A 20,034-nucleotide genomic window follows, 5' to 3' on the forward strand; every position below is an offset into this window, starting at 1 on the left:
AGAGCCTTCCGTTAGAGCGCGTCTCCCAACCTGCCTTAGCGAATGTCTGCCCCCCTGCTGTATTGTGAGCTCATCAAGGCAGGGCTTGGCCTTTATCTCTCTAGCCTCAGCGTGACTTCTGCATGGGAGTTGTATAATGATAGCTTTTTTAATTGAACTCCAGTTTAGGAGAAACTGAAGAAGAAATCATTATATGGGAACAAATGAGATGGATTTCTGAGTGCTGTGGACCTACAGCTAGAACCTGGAATTTCTGTTTGGCTCTTAGAGCCATCCGCCAAAACCAGACCTGTTGCCGTTGAGTCGATTTTGACTCACAGCAACCCTAGAGGACAGAGTAGAACTGCTCTGCAGAGTTTCCAAGGCTTTAATCTTTTCAGAAGCGGACTGCCACATCTTTTCTCATGGAGTGACTGTGGGTTTGAACCATCAATCTTTAGGTTAGCAGCTGAGCGCTTAACCACTGTATCACCACAGCTCCTTAGAGCCATCCACAGAGGGATTAATTTCTGAAGTCTGTATTTTTCATATCTATGCTAGGAATCGCTACTTCTTCCCTCAGGAAGTCAACAGGGTAACAAACGAGAGAAAAAATGAGAACGGAATTGCCCGTACAAAGTTTTGGAAAATCGCATCCTCTAAGCTTTAGCCACTAAGTCTTCCTTTAAAAATAAAAAGTTTTAAACCAGATACCAAAACAATACAAGATAAGATCCAAACAGATCAGCAGTTGACACTGCCCTTGGAATAATACAAAAAAAAAAAAAAAAAAACCAAAGCTGTTGTCGTCGAGTCGATTCCAACTCATAGTGACCCCATAGGACAGAGTAGAACTGCCCCATAGGGTTTCCAAGGAGTGGCTGGTGGATTCAAACTGCCATCCTTTTGGTTTAGTAACCAAGCTCTTAACTACTGGGCCACCTTGGAATACCACTCCCCGGTATTCAGGTGGACACGCACATTGTTTTAGAATCAAATTAATTTAGGAAAGCAGTGTCAGTGCCTGCAGAGTACTGCGTGGTGTGTGGAGGGGAGCAGTGAGGACAAGTGAGGAGGAGCAGTACAGGAAGAATGATACTGAGTCCCATTCGGGAATGTGACAGTCTAGCATAAGTGATATGACAAATTCATACGAAATACCAGTGCGTAGCTTCCAGCATCACAGCAAAACACAAGCCACCACAGTACAACAGACTGACAGGTGGTAGAGATTTGGAATAAACTCGTTGCTGTCCAGTCAATTCCGACTCATAGCAACCCCATAGGACAAAGTAGGACTGCCCCATAGGATTTCCAGGGTGCGGCTTGTGGGTTTGAACGGCTGACCTTTTGGTTAGCCGCCGAACTCGTAACCACCATGCCGCCAGGGTTTCCAGAGATTTGGAATAGTGGTTCTTAATTCCCTTGGAGTTGTGGATTCCTTTGGTAGTACAATTTCAACTCTAATTTCTCTTCCTCTGAAAAATGTACTGATAAACAAAATTTTACCTGAAATTTCAGGGAACTCCCACCTGGGGGTCCGTGGCTAAGTCACCTCGGGGTACATAGAGAAGTCCAAAACCAAAACCTTGGAAAAGGCCAGCTTATAGGGAGTAGAAGTGGGAACGGGTCCAACCAAGGGAATTAGGAGGAAAGGGAGGGGAGAGAAGACCCTGGATCGTGCACTTTGCAGAGGGCCGAAGGAAGATGGCTGTGGGCAGGACATGTTGCAGAGGGGTTCCAGGAGAGGGAGGATCCGGACTGTGAACTGCTTGAGGCTGGGACCTTCTCTCTTTATCTTTGGATCTCCAGTGCCTAGTACTGAGCCTGGCATCAGTTTGGTGAACTTTTTATAATCCAACAAAATGATCTCAGGCTAGAGGGAGCAGAAACCAGTTTATAAGCATTTAAAGCGAGTGTTGTTGTTGGCTGCTGTTGAGTTGGCCCCGGACTCATGAAGACCCTGTGCACAACAGGACTGGACTGTTGTGATCCATTAGGCGATTAAAAAACGGGGCTGGGAGGGGGGGAGGGCCGGGCATAGCCAGGTTGAGAGAAGCGTTTTATTTCCTCAAATTGGAGAAAGTTGTATTTGTAGATTGGGCGGTAGGGAGCCTATGGGAAAGGAAGCTGAAGGCAGGAGCAAGAAGGGACGGTTACTAGAGCAGGGTCCTGGGGAAAGCAGAGGGATGGGCTCAAGCCCAGTGGGTCTGGCAGTTCTGGAAAGGAGAAGGGACAATTATTCCTCTGAGACAGGAGGGGAAGAAAAGTTTTCAAACTGCCACAGTGGGGAATGTGTGAGTGTGCCAGAAAGGGATTTCCTGGAAGCCTAATCTAAGCCTGATTGCATTGAACAATACAATGGGCCCTGCTTGAAAACAGCACTTTGCTAATATCACTGAAACTGGTAAACCAGCTACTGGTTAGTGCAGGGCTTTTTCTGGCTTCGGAAGTCAGAAGTAAACTTGCTCTCAGACCTGTGAGCCGGCTGCCGGAGACCAAGAATGCTGGATCCAAACCCCGCTGGGGGTTGAATAGACTATGAGTGGGCTGTTTCCTTCCACACTACCCTTTTGGCTCTCGCTTGCCTCTGTCTCCATTAGTATTTTCGTCACTGAGTGTGTTCAAGTCAGGACTGAAACTTTGAATTGAACTTCACCCACCACTTGAGCAGTTTGGCAACACAGAGTCAACCCCAAGTCATTAGCTTGATTGTTTCTGTATTCTTTCAGCCCAGGAAGACTTGAAAATTTTGTAGCTAACATTTTATAGTTTAGCCAAAGCATTTGTTTTTGTTTTATTTTTACTTTGCTTTTCAAAAAACTGGAAATCATACTGAATTCTCAGAAACCACTTGTACTAGTTCTAGGTAAATGTTACATTTTTATAAAAAGTGTGACAAATGCTTCTGATACTTTAAAATTTTTAAAGACAGAAATCAAAGTCGTGTACCTATGAACACAGCCTGGTAATGTTACAGGAAAATGATGAATATGTTTCTTGAGGGTGGTATATTTAGTAACAAAGTTCTGTCATTGATTTCCTTTATCACTTGCTTGCCATTTACTCAGATGTGGGTAATCAGAGATCATACAAATTTTAGACAAGAATATTTTAAACTGAGGATCCCAACCCCTTAGTGAGTCATAAAAGCAGTTCACTAGGTTGCAGCCAGCATTTTAAGATGGAATAAAATAGAAAATATCCAGAGCCTGACACATAATATAGGTTAAGTATGATTTCATGAAGCATTTCTTTTAGATGTGTGATGGATTGAATTGTGGCCCCCCCAAAATAAGTGTTGTAAATCCTAACCTCTATGCCTGTGGTTATTATCCCATTTGGGAATGGGCTGTCCTGTTATGTTAATGATGGCAGTATTAGTGTAGGGTGTGTCTTAGGTGGTCTCTTTTGAGATATAAAAGAGATTAAACAAGCAGGCTAAGAAGCAGAAATAGGGGAAGAGAGATGCCAAGCCACATGAAGATCTCCCAGGAGCAGAAGCTCAGAAGAGATTAGGACCTTCCTCTAGAGCCCATGGAGAGAGAAAGCCTTCCTGTGGAGCTGGCTCTGTGACTTTGGACTTCTAGCTTCCTACACTGCGAGAGAATCAATTTCTGTTCGTTAAAGCCATCCACTTGTGGTACTTCTGTTATAGCAGTACTAGGTGACTAAGACATTCCTTGTAGGTAGTACCAGGACTAAGACAAGGTGTGTGTGCGTGTGTGTGTGTGCGCACGCTGGGTGTGAGACTGTATACTAGATATGTATGCAGGGGGTGTATTCTCTCTGTGTGTGTGTACGTGTGTGTATTGAGGCATAGTGTAATGTGTATTGCTTACTGTCAATCATGGTCAAAAAAGTTTGAAGACATATTTTAGGTAAATGTAGGTCTTACTAGAGTCACTTAAGTCCATCTTTACAGCTCTAGGCCTGCATGAACTTCCTTGAATTGCGTAAGGCAAGGGCTTAAGTGTATAAGTAAACTCATGGGATGTAGACTGACATAAGGGAAGTAGAGGTAAAGGAAATGAACCCAAGCCCTGGGTTCCAGGTGCACCTCAGCCATAGGCAGGGGAGGCCCAGTGAGCTGAGTCTGCAGAGGCCTTCTGGTGGGAGGCTCTGAGAACTGGCCATCTGAATCCTTGTCCTATCATGGTACCTGCTTGGCAACCTTGGAAGTCACCTAAGGTTTACGTGCATCGATGTTCTCACCTATAATGGCAATAATAAGAGCCCCTGTCCCATAGGGTTGAGGTGAGGGTTAAATGAGTTCCAGCGAGTGCTTACAACAGTGCCTGGCATATAAGAAACAAACACCAAAAAGAGGTGCCCAGTAAATGCCAGCGGTTCTGTTACTAGCAGACCATTTTCTCGGCACGTGCAAGGAACGTTAATACCATGTTGTGCAAATATGTAGGACACTTTAAGCCATTTCAAAGGATACTATATAAATAAAGACTATTATTAATAGATAATTGCTTGTACCTTCATAAAGGATTATTTAAAAGTTTTAAATTTCAGAGTATTAAACCCAGAAAGCATCTTAACTAGAAATGCAAAATAAGAGAGGCAGGGCTATGCAATAAACAGAGGGCATCAGAAATGATTTTCCATTTTTCTTTTGACCCTGTTCAGGCTTGTTCAAGTTTGTGTTTCTGCACTTTGCATTACCCTGTGACATCTTAGATTAAGCTCTTCAGCATCACAGTAGCTCCTATTTCTTTTTATTCTCTGAGGTGATTAGCAGTCCTGTAGTGGCAAAGATGTCGGCTGCTTTGGTTTGTTCGCTCATTTGTGCTGTGTTTTGTTCTTGGTAAATTTGACTTCCCATAGCAGTCAAATAGGCACAACTGAGTAGACTTGCTAGCTCTGATTTCAAGAGAGAAGCAGCTGGGTTTAAAAGTCTTTGCTGTGGAGACTAGCAGCCTTCCTGACTCGTGGTGGAGTGCTGTGTACACAGGCCAGAAGCTGAGGTCTTGGAAACAGCAGCACCTTTGAGAGCAGGCCTCATAAGTATTTGCAGGCGTTTGTTACTCCGCCTTTGGTTTTCATAGTCTTTACTGTTTATTTCTTTTTGCCTAGCTTTGTTGAACCACGTCAAACCCTGTCCTGTAGCTTAAGCACTGGACCATTTCTAGCTTGTGTTCTTTCTTGCATTACTCCAATTGTGCTGACTTGTAAAAACATAAAAATAAGAATTAGTAAAGTGGGCTAAACCCCTACTAAACCTATTGCCATCGAGTCAATTCCAACTCATAGTGACTCTGCAGGACAGAGTAGAACTGCCCCATAGGGATTCCAGGGCTGTAATCTTTACGGGAGCAGACTGCCAGAGCTTTCTCCCGCAGAGCAACCGATGGGTTTGAACCACTGACCTTGCAGTTAGCAGCCAAGTTCTGAACCACTGTGCCACCAGGGCTCCTTTGGTAAAGTGGGCTATGGGGGCACAAATATCTTTTGATGATTTGAATGAGAGGTTTAAATGATCCTGCAAATAGAGTATTTGCAACATAGGGGGATTTTTTGTGTGTGTGCCTTCATTCTTTCTCATTATTTTCTCTTTAGAAGTGGGAAAATGTTTATAAACAGCTTTGAGATTTTAAACTAAAGGGAAATTTAGTAGACCCTTACTTTCTAAGCAAATTATAGAATTAATAGATTAAAGCAAATACTTCATTTTCAGATGTGACTTGAAAATAGAAGACAAACACACACACACACACACACACACACTTTTCAGCCTTGATGTGGTCTTAGAACTGAAGTATGTCTTAGTTTTCTGTTTTCTTTTGGGCCAGTACTTTCTTTTCTTAAATAAACAGTAAACTTGACTAACTGAGGGTCTAATCATGCTTTAGATCTTTTCCCTTCCTGCCTCCTCCAGGACTTTGCACTGCTCTCTTCAATCTCTCTCTCCACTGCCTTCTTCCTTTTGGCCTTTGAAGGGGCTCATTTCTTCTCCCCGCTACCTGTCTCCCGGAACTGTCGTCCCATCTGGGCCCTCCCCAGTATTGCCATGTGTTCAGAAGCATAGTGTTTACTGCCTGCACGTTCTCAACATCTGCTTATCTCATAACGCATTGTAATCAGACTGCTAGCCCTCCCGCTCAAGTAGAACTAGTCTTTTGAAAGTTACTCAAGACCTTACAAGTTATGAAACTTGGTGGTCTATTAGTCCTAACCCTCTTCGACTGCGTTATCATTTGACTTTTTTTCCCCTTTCTTTAAATTGTGCTTTAGGTGAAAGTTTATAACTTAAGTTAGTTTCTCATACAAAAATTTGTACACATATTGTTATGTGACCCTAGGTGCTCTCCCTCTAATGTGACCACACATTCCTCCTTTCCACCCCGGATTTCCCATATCCATTCGACCAGCTCCTATCCCTTTCTGGCTTTCTTGATTCTTTGTTTTGATGGCTTGCTGAAGCCATCATGGTCTGCCTCTTTATGTGATTCGATATTGACTGTTGTCTCCAAGCCATCAATAAGTTACTATATTTATTTGTTTTATGTTTGCTTAGTATCTCCTAGTTTCTTGTTTTGTTTTGATACGCCCAAATAGGTTGGTCGTGTGAGCTGGTTTGACTATTGGTGTCTTTAAAGCTCTCCCATCCCGTCTCCAGGTGGCTAGAACTGTTGGTAGGAGTGTGAACCCAGGAGTCTGTTTACTTTTGCGGATTTGGCTCAGGTGTCCAGGTCGTCAGTCACCAAGTGTGTGGTTGCAGGCTCTTACCTACAGTCCTAGGCAGGCAGGGATGATCGGAGTAGGCACAGGTATCTAGCTGCGGTAGGGGGTCACGCGCTGAGCAATACAGGGGGCTGACGGCTGCCCCTGAGTGCCTGCGAGGGAAGTGTGTCCCTGTTCCCTAGAGTGCACAGGTGGGTGGGTTTTGCAGCTAGACTTGGGCATCCAGTGCTGTTGGCTGTAAGGACTGGGAGGCACCAGTTATTCTTGGACCCCTGTCTCAGGTGGCTAAGTGGTATGGGTGGAGCCACCAGTCCTCAGGCCCCTGATGTGGGTAGGTGAGGACCCTGCTTAATACGCAGAGTGGTGTCAAACGTCATGAACCTCCCTCTCCACCATGTAGCTGAAACAGTCTTCAGGTATATGCCCTGTTGTACTGTGCTAATGAGGGCCTACACTGTTGAAATGGACCCACACAGGTCTGTGCAGGGGTGAAAGGTATTTGAAGTCTGTGGACCACTTGTGCCTGCGCCTAGGCAAAGGAGCTGTTTCTGCCCTGGGTTCCCAGTGTAGGAGAGCTGGCAGACTATTTTTCCCTGTTTGTTAATTTGCTCTTTCTCCAAGGCCCGGAGGATGGCTCAGGGTGCGCAACAGGTCCTACCTCCAGCCCAAGGAAAGCAGCTATCACTAAAGCCAGCTCAGGACCTGGTGCAGAGCAGGGAGGGATCAGTTAAAGGGGAAAGAGTTTTTTCCAAAGGGGTGTTTTTTAATTTTTATTCTGCTTTAAATGAAAGTTTACAAATCAAGTCAGTCACTCAAACAAAAATTTGTATACATCTTGCTATATACTCCTAGTTGCTCTCCCTCTAATGAGACAGCACACTCGTTCCCTCCACTCTCTATTTTCATGTCCATTCAGCCAGCTTCTGACCCCCTCTGCCCTCTCGTCTCTTATCCAGACAGGACCTGCCCACATAGTCTCATGTGTCTACTTGATCCAAGGAGCTCACTCTTCACCAGTATCATTTTCTATCCCATAGTTCAGTCCAATCCCTGTATGAAGAGTTGGCTTTGGGAATGGTTCCTGTCTTGGGCTAACAGAAGGTCTGGCGACCATGACCTCTGGGGTCCTTCTAGTCTAGTCAGACCATTAAGTCTGGTCTTTTTTACAACAGTTTGGGGTCTGCATCCCACTGCTCACCTGCTCCCTCAGGGGCTCTCCGTTGTGTTCCCTGTCAGGGAAGTCATCAGTTGTAGCTGGGCACCATCTAGTTCTTCTGGTCTCAGGCTGATGTAGTCTCTGGTTTATGTGGCCCTTTCTGTCTCTTGGGCTCATAATTACCTTGTGTCTTTGGTGTTCTTCATTCTCCTTTGAGACCAATTGATGTGTCTTAGATGGCCGCTTGCTTGTGTTTAAGACCCCAGATGCCACTCTCCAAAGTGGGATGCAGAATATTTTCTTAATAGATTTTATTATGCCGATTGACCTAGATGTCCCCTAAAACCACGGTCCTTGCTACATACTCCCAATTGCTCTCCCTCTAATGAGACAGCCCGCTCCCTCCCTCCACTCTCTCTTTTCGTGTCCATTTTGCCAGCTTCTAACCCCCTCCACCCTCTCATCTCCCCTCCAGGCAGGAGATGCCAACATAGTCTCAAGTGTCCACCTGATCCAAGAAGCCCACTCCTCACCGGCATCCCTCTCCAACCCATTGTCCAGTCCAGTCCAGTCCCTGTCTGAAGAGTTGGCTTTGGGAATGGTTCCTGTCCTGGGGCAACAGAAGGTCTGGGGGCCAGGACCACTGGGGTCCTTCCAGTCTCAGTCAGACCATTAAGTCTGGTCTTATGAGAATTTGAGGTCTGCATCCCACTGCTCTCTTGCTCCCTCAGGGGTTCTCTGTTGTGTTCCCTGTCAGGGCAGTCATCGGTTGTAGCCGGGCACCATCTAGTTCTTCTGGTCTCAGGCTGATGTAGTCTCTGGTTTATGTGGTCTTTTCTGTTTCTTGGGCTCATAATTACCTTGTATCTTTAGTGTTCTTTGTTCTCCTTTGCTCCAAGTGGGTTGAGACCAACTGATGCATCTTAAATAGCTACTTGTGTTGAAGACCCCAAAAGGGTGTTTTTTGGTCCATGGTAGATTAGATGCAAATACTTATCTTTTGCCGAGATCACTGCTTTTCCTTGATTCTGGAGGCATTAGTGAACTGTCCACCACTTGATGTCTCCTGATGTGGAGAATGCGTCCTGAACACCACTGCTTGCCCCACCGCACTCGTGCCAGGGGTCCGGCCTGCAGAGTCCTGGTTCCCACCAGGTCAGGTCTGGCAACTCCTTACTGCTTCTGAACCTTCTCTACCTCCCCCTGCCTCTCAGTCCAATTCCTCAACTTTGCCTTTTATGTTCAGGGATCCTAGGTTGTCATATACAATGGATTCACTTGTTTTTTGTGGGGGGCCTTTGTTGTAAGAGGGACCACTGGAAGCGTCTGACTATTCCACCATCTTGGCCCCACCTCTTGCCCATTTTTTATTTGGATTATTTGTCTTTTTGCTGTAGAGATGTTGGATTTCCTGGTAGATTTTAGAGATTAGAACTTTGTCAGATTTATTATAGCCAAAATTTTTTTCCAAGTCTGTAGGTTCTCTTTTTACTCTTTTGGTGAAGCCTTTTGATGAGCATAAGTGTTTTTCAGAAGATCCCAGTTATCTAGCTTATCCTGGTATTGGTATATTGTTAGTTGTGGTGTATATCCTGTTAATGCTGTGTTTTAGGGCCTCTTGTATTGACCTATTCAGGGTGCATAACAGGTCCTACTTCCAGCCCAGGGGAAATGGCTGTCACTGAAGCCAGACCAGGGCCTGGAGCAGAGCGCGGAGGGGGCAGGTAAATCGGAGAGAGGTACTTCCCAAAAAGGGGGGAGGGGTTGATCCGCACAGTAGGTTAGACATTCGTACTTATTTTTTACCAATTGAGCACCATTTCTCACTGGTTCTGGAGGCTTGAGCAGAGTCTCTACTGCTCGGTCTCTCCCAATGTGGAAAATGTGTCCTGAGTGCCACTGCTTGCCTCGTTGTGCACACCAGCCGATCCAGCCTGCAGGGTGCCAGTGCCATCCAGGTCAGGTCTGGTAACTTCTCGTTGCTTCTGAACAATCTCTCCTTCCCCCTGCCACTTAGTCCAGTTCCTCAACTTTGTCTTTGATGTTCAGGGCTCCTAAAAAAAAAATCAGGGCTCCTAGATTGTCATATATAATTAGTTCACTTGTCTTTTTGGGTCTTTGTTGTAAGAGGAACCACGGGAAGCATCTGACTACTCTGCTACCTTCACATTTGACTTTCTTGACCACCCCTTCCTTTCATGATGTTTTTTCTTAAAATTGAATAAATACGAAAGAATGCTTATAAAACATACGTAAGATGTAAAGAATGCTCCTTAGAAGCAAGGATGGTGAAATTAAGTCTCACATGCTTCAGACATGTTATCAGGAGGAACCACTCCCTGGAGAAGGACATCATGCTTGGTAAAGTAGAGGGTCAGCGAAAAAGAGGAAGACCCTCAAGGAGATGGATTAACACAGTGGCTGCAGCAATGGGCCCAAGCATAACAACAATCGTGAGGTGGCACTGAATGGGGCAGTGTTTCGTTCTGTTGTACATAGGGTTGCTATGAGTCGGAACCGACTTGACAGCACCTAACAAACAACAACATAAAGGATAGTGATATAAAACTTGAGTGGTCCATGAGTGCTGGATAATTTCTTCAGTTTTATCTTCTCCTCCACCGTTTCTCTCTTCAACTATGCCTGATCTGCTCTTCAACGTATTTGTTGAGTATTTCGATTATTATACTTTTCACTTATAGAAGTTCTTTTTTTTTTTCATATTTATTTGGCCATTAATTTTCGTCTCGGTCTCTTGACTCATATTTTCAACCCCTTCTTTTATTCCTTGAAACGTACTCAAACCAAACCCAAGCCCATTGCCGTTGAGTCGATTCTGACTCATAGCGTCCCTATAGAATGGAGTAGAGCTGCCCCATAGGGTTTCCAAGGAGCACCTCGTAGATTTGAACTGCCCACCTTTTCGTTAGCAGTCGTATCTCTTAACCAGTACACCACCAGGATTTCCTTGAAACGTACTAGACATCATTTATGTGTCCAATGATTATAATTACCTGAAGTCTTTGTAGCCTCTTTCTACCACACGTGGTGATTTCTGCTGGCTTGTGGTGCTTTGTCTCCTGGTGTGTTTTGTGATTATTGCCTGTGAACTCATATTTCTTGGAACTTTATCTGTGGGAATGCTTTGAGGCCTAGACTGAAGGCATCTTGAGGCGCTAATAGCTTGAAATCTTTTCTAAATTAAATTCTCCTTCTTAAGTTTTTTTTCATCATTCAAGTTTTATGAACTTTGGCTGTAAACTAGTTGAGGGCTGACTTGTGGCTACAAATTCCCAGTGCCAGCGAGGGGTAGAGATTTTTGTCTTCCTTTGCCCTCAGGTGATTATTTCCGGTTCATCATCACACTGAGGTGGTAGGACTGGGGAGTCCAAGCATTACTGAACCAGGGTACCCACCTGACGCCCTGTCTTGAGTGGGCACAAGCTTTATGTCCTAGCTTCTGTGTCCCCAAGAGGCCATGAAAACCACTTCTACGAGTGCCCTGAAGGTGAAAGCAAACATACTTGCTTCTCTGCATTCCTGTTTGTGATTATTTTTTGGCTTTTGAGTCTTTATTCCTCTCTACCCAGCTCCTTAATGCGTTTTTAAAAAAAGGTTTCTGTTTTTTTTTTTTTTAAGCCATTAAATTCTGGGGTAATTTGTTACACAGTGACAAGTAACTAATACACCCAGCGTATGGTCAGTGCTTAATATTAACTGTTCTAGCAGACTGTCTGTAGAGTTTGTCTACAGAGCAAGAGCGCTGATCTGCTGGCACAAGCAGTGTGGGCTGCCCAGTCGTCCTCCGTCTTATTGTAAATCAATAAATTGGCCTTCTGGTCTGAAAAAAAAAAGTTTCTATTTTATCTAGCATGACTTCCGTATCTGTAGCTTCATGTTTCCCATTAGCTGCTTCATAACTTCTACTGACTCCTAAACGTTAAACATTTGTTTGAAATGAGTCTCTCATCTTACCCAAAAACCTCCTCCTCTTGTGCTCCCAGTTTCTTTTAAAGGTATCATTCTCCTCCTCTTAGTTTGCATTTGAAATCAAGGCCTGCAGCATTTACTAAATCTAGGGGATTCTTCTCCCCCCAGTATGACTTAGTCTGGGAAGGAACTAGAAGGTAAAATTAGCACAGTTTGGTGATTGACTAAAGAGAGTTATGAGGGAGGAAGGGATGGTAGGGAACAATCCAGCTGTTGGTGGTGCCAGTCATTGAGATGAGGAAGATAGGAGGGGAGTTGAGGAAGAGTAGTAAGTTCCTTTTTGGACACGAGGTGGTGGCAGGTGAATGTTTAGGTGATTCTGAGTGTGGACAAATAGTAAAGAATAGTCTTTTCCCAAATGATTTCAAATGACTTTCACATGTACTTTCGTGGCCCCTTCCTGAATGAATAAATATATATAAACTTATTTATATATACATATGAGGGTGGCTGGGTGGTGCAAATATTTAATTGCTCAACTACTAGCCAAAAGGTTGACAGTTCAAACCCACCCAGAGGCACCTTGGAAGACAGGCCTGGTGACCTGCTTCCTGTAAGTTCATGGCAGTCTGCTCTGTACACATGGGGTTGCCTTGAATTCGAATCAACTCAATGGCAAGTAACCACAACAACATATATACACATACATACATACATATGCATACCTATATACATACAATATGCATATTTTATATATTTATATACGAAGGCAACTGAAACCCAGGAATATTAAGCAGTTTCCCCAGCATTACACACTTCATGATAGAACTAGGATTCAGAGGAATTACTTATGCAAACCAAAATGTAAATGATAATTTACATACTAGCCCCTTTTGACCTGTGAAACTTTTGTCAGGTTTTTGGGCAAAATTAGTTTTGAGGCAGCTATATGAATTAATTTACTGTCTCAAGTCGTGTGGAATACTTAAACTGAAAGCACTACCTAGCATTAAGATGTTACTTAGAATTACAAACTGTGCCAAATTCAGTACCTCCCATGGTTCTTCCTTAAAAATGTTTAGGCTTTTTTTCCCTCCAACTTTAATAAAACCTTTTTTTTTTTCTCTCATATGAAGGGGTCTTGTTCCTTAAGTGTAATCTAAAAGATGAAAATGAGGCAATTTTATGTTGCTGCACCCTTAAAAGACAAATGGAAACTTTTTAAAAGATGAATGTCTTCAATTTCAGGAATCAAATTAGAAAAAAAAAAAACCTCTCATTTAAATTCCTGTTCAAACATTGCAAAATTCTATCAGAAAAGCAGGTAGTGGCTCTGTAAGTCTTTAAGCTCAGGTAGTCAGAGATGTAGGTATGTTTGCTCCATAAAAAGGATCTGATCATCCTAAAAATTGCATCCATCTAAAGACTGTGCCATTGCATGGTGACTGTGACTGGACTAGACCCCACGCACAACATATGAAAGCACTTTTAAATCTAATAGCTTAGCAATTTGTTATCCAGAATGCTGTGAACGTGCTTTCCTTCTTTAACGGTCCCCACTTGAGTGATACTTAATCTTTAGAAGTCTGAATCTGCAAACTCTAGTTCACAGACAGGACACGGCCAGTCCCTGGGAAGAGGCTGTCTGCGCAAAGCTTCCTGAGGCCTAGTATTCCTAAGTTGGTGGTGGGCAGCCCTGCCTCCTCAATGAAGGACACTCAGGACTCACTCCACATTTATAGACTGCTAGGTAAAAAGAATCCAATCTAGATGCTTTAAGCAAATCAGGGCATCTTTCTATAGGCAGCATTTTACAATAGTGGCTAATTAAGTGAAAGCTAAAAGCTGTTGTCATGTGGATTTTTTCCCCCATAAGACACAACAGTGGTTGTTGTCGTTAGGTGCCGTCCAGTCAGTTCCAACTCATAGCGACCCTGTGTACGATAGAATGCAACACCGCCTGGTCCTGGGCCATCCTCACCATTGTTCCTATGCTTGAGCCCATTGTTGCAGCCAGTGTGTCAACCCATCTCGTTGAGGGTCTTATTTTCCAACTACTGATCCTTCTTCTTTCCAACTTTTGCATTCCAACCGCCAGTAATTATCAATGGTTCTTGATTGCATGTTCAATCAATTTCAGACTGCAGCAGCTGATAAATGTCTTCTGTTTCTTCATCTTTGGCCCTAGTGGTTGGTGGGTAAATTTGAATAATAGTCGTATTAACTGGTTTTCCTTGTAGGCGTATGGCTATTATCCTATCAGTGACAGAGTTGTGCTTCAGGAGAGATCTTGAAACGTTCTTTTTGATGATGAATGAAAAACCATTCCTCTTCAAGTTGTCGTTCCCAGCATAGTAGACTGTATGATTGTCTGATTCAAAATGGCCAATACCAGTCCATTTCAGCTCACTAATGCCTAGGATATTGATGTTTATGCATTCCATTTCATTTTTGATGATTTCCAGTTTTCCTAGATTCATACTTTGTACATTCCAGGTTCCGATTATTAATGGATGTTTGCAGCTGTTTCTTCTCATTTTGAGTAGTGCCACATCAGCGAATGAAGGTCCCGAAAGCTGGACTCCATCCACGTCATTAAGGTCGACTCTAATTTGAGGAGGCAGCTCTTCCCCACCTAGTCATCTTTTGAGTGTCTTCCAACCTGGGTGGCTCATCTTCCAGCGCTATATCAGACATTGTTCTGCTGCTATTCATAAGGTTTTCACTGGCTAATGCTTTTCAGAAGTAGACTGCTGGGTCCTTCTTCCTAGTCTGTCTTAGTCTGGAAGCTCAGCTGAAACCTGTCCTCCATGGGTGACCCTGCTGGTGTCTGTATACCGGTGGCATAGCTTCCAGCATCACAGCAACACACAAGCCCCCACAGTATGACAAACTGACAGACATGTGGGGGACAACAATGGTAGATGTAGCTAAATTAAGGTGACAAGTTCTATTTCCTTTGTCAGAGCCTTTTCTATTCCTAGTGTGAAATCCTAGAGTTTTCATTTCAACTTTGTCATTTAAACAATTTTCAAATGTTATATTGTGCTATTTTTAACCTGGAAAAAAATGTGCAGATTGCCGTTTTTAAGTCTCCACACATGATCTCTTGATATTAGTAGGAATCTGAATTGATAAAATGCTCAAGTGCTACAGCTAGTTATGGAGTTGATTTTGACCCCATGTGCTCCATAGGATTTTCAGTGGCTGATTTTTCAGAAGTAGATAGCCAGAGGGCTTTCATCCAAGCCACCTCTGGATGGACTCGAACCTCTAACCTTTTGGTTAGCAGCTGAGCACATTAACCATTTGCACCACCAAGGGACTCCAGCTAAATACTAACATAGAGTGAAATAAAGGGATACCAGCTCACTCAAGGGAGCCAGGGCTGGACATTGAGAGTGAATATTGTCTAACATCAGTTTCCTAATTTTGGTGTTGTACTGAGGTTATGCCAGGTGTTATCACTGGGGGAGGCTGGGCAAAGGATGCATTGGACCTCCCTATATATTTCTTTACGAACTTCCTGTGAATGTATAATTATTTCAAAATCAATTTTTATAATAAAGTCAAGCAACCCCTCAAATAGCTTGAGCACACAGAACCCTTAGGCTAGATTCCTGCGGGTTCTGGTGTATTCCACATGTCTTTTGTAGGACTGGGGCAATCACTCCCTACAGACTTTGGTTCAGGAGGGGTGAGCAGGGGACACATATTGGTTGGCTTCTGGGAAAAGTGCCATCCCTGCCTCCACCCTGCCCCCTTAGCCCTCATCCCACTCCTGAGTTCTCAGGCTTTGCTACATGGGGCTGAATCATTCCTATGCTTTTTCATTGCAAAGAAATGAAATTGGTGCTCTGAGGGGTTTGTGGGGTGGACTTTATTATTGTTTTTTTTTTTTTATTTAACAAACATGAATCCCTGTTCGATCGTCATAATGGAAAATTCTCTCAGACCGGTTCTTTCCTGAGTTCCATTTCCCACATAAAGGGTCAAAATTGACCTCAGGTTATACTCAGGAATAATTGCTGAAAATGTCAGCCTACCTAATAAAGTACTAACAAACTCTAAGACTTTAAAAAATGTGTTGTCCGAGAGAGGAGATAAATGACAGTGAAAAACCTCAGGATATGCAGCCCATTCCCTTTAGGTTTTAACAGTTTTCAGACGGGAGCTTTAATTAGGCTTGTTACAAGTAGCCGCTTGTAGAGATTCTTGCACTCTTTAATGATGAGCTACAGGTGAAGGGATTTTATTATCTCTGCTGTAAGGCTTAGTTTTGTAATAACCCACCTTTATGTTACTTTATTGAGAGCTTGTATTTTAAAATTCTTGCTTTGTTCTTTTATCTGATTCTTTAAGGGAAAAAAAGTAAAAATTTAAATATCTGGAAAGTAAGTTCTGGTACGTTCAACTGTACAAAATATCAGTGTTGATTCTTTTGAAATGTTTGGTTAAACGTGAGTCAAGTAGTTTATGGAAAAACCTTGGTTTTTAAAGAAAAATGTGACATAAATGCCAACCAGTAATACTTTAAAAGAAAATGTTTTCCTGTAATTGTAAGTAAGCAAATATATTTGGATGCCTAGAATACTGGTTTAAGGCCCTGGTCTTTTCTACCTAAAGCTCTAATGCAAATCCTAAGTGTATTGTTATTATTCCATGACTAGGAATGTTTGGCCATTATGTGATTCGTAATTTTCCCAAAATAGTTGAGGTTCTAGCCTGGCTCTTGGCATCAAGAGTTAGTTGGGATCTGTTTGTTTCCATCATAGAGTTCTAGGCATGTTTCTAGTTCATCGACTTACCGTATGTACCTGGACGTCATTCAGAATGTGAAGTGTTCTTACAGAAGAGATTTCATGACAAAGGCCACCTGATACATAGCTACCATGGGGACATGATCTCATTCTCATGTTAATGACAATTGTTTTTAATGTTGCTTTTATTTAGAGTTCTCTTAAATCAAGTATATTAATAAAATTATGGAGATAATTTTGGTATGAGTCATGTCCATATAGCTTTCATCTTCCAATGATAATAATTTTATAAACTTATATTATACTCACCAGTAATTTTACTATGAGATACAAGATAACATTTGAGGCAGAAAATGAGTTGTTTCTGTTTATGGATAAAGAAGTGCACCATACATTTGAGTGGTATTTTTACCAAAAGTCATCTGTCTTTAAGTTATACTTCACTTAACAGGAATTGCTTATTTTCCCAAGTGGTACTGAATAATGAAGCGTGGCTGTGGATTCAGTGTTAGGCTACAGTCTCAGCCAGTTGCTCAGCTAGGCCAGTGTGCCATGCATCATGGAATACACAGCAGCGCTCAGGCCTCGTGCAGCCAAGTTGAGGCCAGCTCAAGGTGCCTCATCCTTCGGAAGGTTCACAATGACAGTCTGGGGAACATGTTCTCAATCAGCTTAAACCTCTTGCCATTCAAATACAGACAATTGCTGATGCTAAGTAACGCTCTTCCAGAAATCCACTGTAATGTAGGGGAGGGAACACCAGTGCTCAAAGCTGATAACCGAAGGAAAGCTGGTGGAGAGGCAGGTACTTGCAGGAAAAGTGCCTAGACACAGCGCTTCTAGAAAATGAGGTTGTGCAGGGGCTGTGTGGGCTCCACGTGTTCATCCGGTCAACAAACGTGTTGTGCCTGCTTTGGGCCAGTCATTGTTCCGGCGCTGGGGACACAGGATGTGATGTCAGCCAGACAAGTGTCTGCCTCGTGGATCCCATGCTCTAGGGGGAGGGGATAGTGGGGGCCCAGAAGTAAACAAGTAAATGTATAATATGTCCAAATGGTCAGAAATGATGGGGGAAATAAAACAGGGTGGGGGATGGGCGTGTCATTGTGGGGAGAGAGTATTGTTTTCCTGTCGGGTTTCAGGGAAGGGTTCATTGATTATGGTTACATTTGAGCAGAGACCTGAAAGGAGTGAAGAGGAAACAACAAGAAGAAAGCACTCTAGGTAGATGGGGTAGCGGGTGCAAAGGCCCTGAGATGGGTGTGTGCCTGGTGCATTTGGAGAGTGGCATGGGAAGCCAGTGTGGCTGGAGTGGAGTGAGAAAGCAGAAGAGCAGAGATGTGGTGGGGGAGGTGATCAGGTGGCAAACTGCCACACAGGTCATTGGAAGGACTTCAGCTTTTACTCCAAGTGAGATGGAAAGCCACAGGAGGGTTTGGGGCAGGCAAATGACTTAATCTGATTTATATTGTGACAGTATTACTCTGACTTTAGGGGCACAAGGATGAAAGCAGGAGGTTAGGTTATTGAAATAACCTAAGTGAGAGATGGTGGAGGCCTGGACTAGGGTGGTAGCAGTGAGGTGACGAGGATGACTCCAAGGTTTTGGCTTAATCAACTGGAAGATGGAGTTGTCATTACTGAAATGGGGTAGACTGTGGGAGGAGCAGGATTGGTCAGGGCGAATCAAGAGTTTGGCTTTGGAGAAGTGAATTTCAAAGTTCTCAAGATGCCAATATTAGGCAGCCGGGGTGGTGGAGTGGGCACTTGGGTATTCAAGTCTGGAGTTCAGAGGGAGTCCTGGAGAGCAAGAGACAAGACCTGGGCATCGAGTCAAAATCTAGAGAGGACAGCTAATTCAGAGTTTGCCTAATGTCCTGTCTATTTTTTGATAAACATTTCATTGTTCCCTTTGAGACCATTGCATTATCTAAGAATCATTCCTGAATTTTCTTTTCTTTCTTTCTTAGTGGCTTTAACCTCATCTGTTGCTTTTAGAGTACTTGCCTAAATTTGAGCCAAATGGAAACCTTAGTTTCTAAAAAAAAAAGGACAACATAATGCAGATACTCTTTAAAATTGACAGGCATTTTCCAGTCTGGAAATTGGATTTTTGTGGAGCACCATTTAAAATAAATTAAATGAGGTGTTTGTAGCCATAGAAATGTGAAGTTTCAAGAGTACCTAATTCTTACTCAAGATAAAAGTTACTGTAGGCCTGCTCTAAATTTTCCACAGTTGTTTCTTTGTTAAAATCTCCGTTTTGGTTGTGATTTCATGGTTGGCAAATCTGATAAAATTTATTTTTGTGAAAAATCACAAGGTACACTATTTGTAGACTCTTGGTTTCTTTACATTAAACTTTATGTGTTTGTGTGTGTGTGTTTTCTAGCCATTATTTGCATTTTTAAATGAAGAAAAGTTTAATGTGGATGGATGGATGGTTTATAATCCAGTGGAAGAATACAGACGGCAGGTAAGTTGCTAGGTATGTGGCGGATGACAAACACCTATCAGGACAATACATTATCAGTCATGCTCTTGGCAAATACCTTTTTAATGGCAGTAGTATTATCTATATTTTGTATAATATGGCATATTCTATCGAGAGTAACTACTATATTACTATGCAATTTATAAGTTCATTCCATAGCCATATTCAAGCTACATTGAAGGCTTGATGGTCAAATTCTGTTTCCTTCACCTGTGTGAAGGAACATTGGTTATGCATTATTTGTGAAATGAATCAAATAGTTTTGGTCTAGGAAAAGTCAAACCTCTACCTTTTTAGGAGTTGATGTTGCTGTTTATTTGTCTATTTAGGAGTTTAACTATTACTGGAAGTTAGATTTCAATTACATTACTGTTGTTTTGAAGATTCAAATGAATTAGATTTTTTTTTTCTATAATGATTTCCTTTCTACGAAAGCTTCGATAAGCATATATTATTATTGCCTTTACTGCTCTGTTATGTGAACTTCACCTACATACATGTTTATTTGCTATAGTCAGGCAGGAGGCTTGATATAATGTGCTGTTCAGGGACAGGGTCTCTTGTAACCTTTTTGTGAAGAAGATCCAATGTGTGTTACATACCCAGAGCCATTGTTTGACCTCTGGTATAACCAAATCTGTAGGACATCTGGGAGTTTTATGATGGAAGTTTTCATCATTCTCATTCTACAAAACTCTTAAAATTTGAAAATTTGGCCAAAAGAGCTTCGAGAATCAAATCAAGCCCAGTTGCTTTGTATGAAAAGACAGTAGATCTAAAGTAAAGTCACAAAACCCTAGACTTGAAAAGAATCTTCTAGCCACCACCTCTACCACCAAGCACCTGATCAGATTTTCTGTTTTTAGCCTTAATCCGTGGTTTGTGTGTTCATTAGCTGATTTGACGCTCTGGAATTTGGGTGGCGAGCTTAACTCTAGAACACATGTGTAAAATAGTATGTCCTATTGCTGCCATAAATCCAATTTTAGACTATTAAGCCTTCAAAGGCTGTGTCTGCCTCG

General features: G+C 42.7%; 1 protein-coding gene across 11 annotated transcripts in view; it reads left to right on the forward strand.

Annotated features, from left to right (window-relative positions):
- MTM1 (myotubularin 1) overlaps positions 1-20,034 on the forward strand; it is a 108,473-nt gene that overhangs the window by 60,563 nt on the left and 27,876 nt on the right. For all 11 annotated transcript variants that reach the window (XM_023540387.2, XM_023540385.2, XM_023540386.2 and 8 more), the window contains one exon: positions 18,911-18,994. In XM_023540387.2, the coding sequence (XP_023396155.1) occupies positions 18,911-18,994 (84 nt within the window). The remainder of the gene's footprint in view (positions 1-18,910; positions 18,995-20,034) is intronic.

This window comes from Loxodonta africana, chromosome X (assembly GCF_030014295.1).
Source record: "Loxodonta africana isolate mLoxAfr1 chromosome X, mLoxAfr1.hap2, whole genome shotgun sequence".
Taxonomy (NCBI): Eukaryota; Metazoa; Chordata; class Mammalia; order Proboscidea; family Elephantidae; genus Loxodonta; species Loxodonta africana.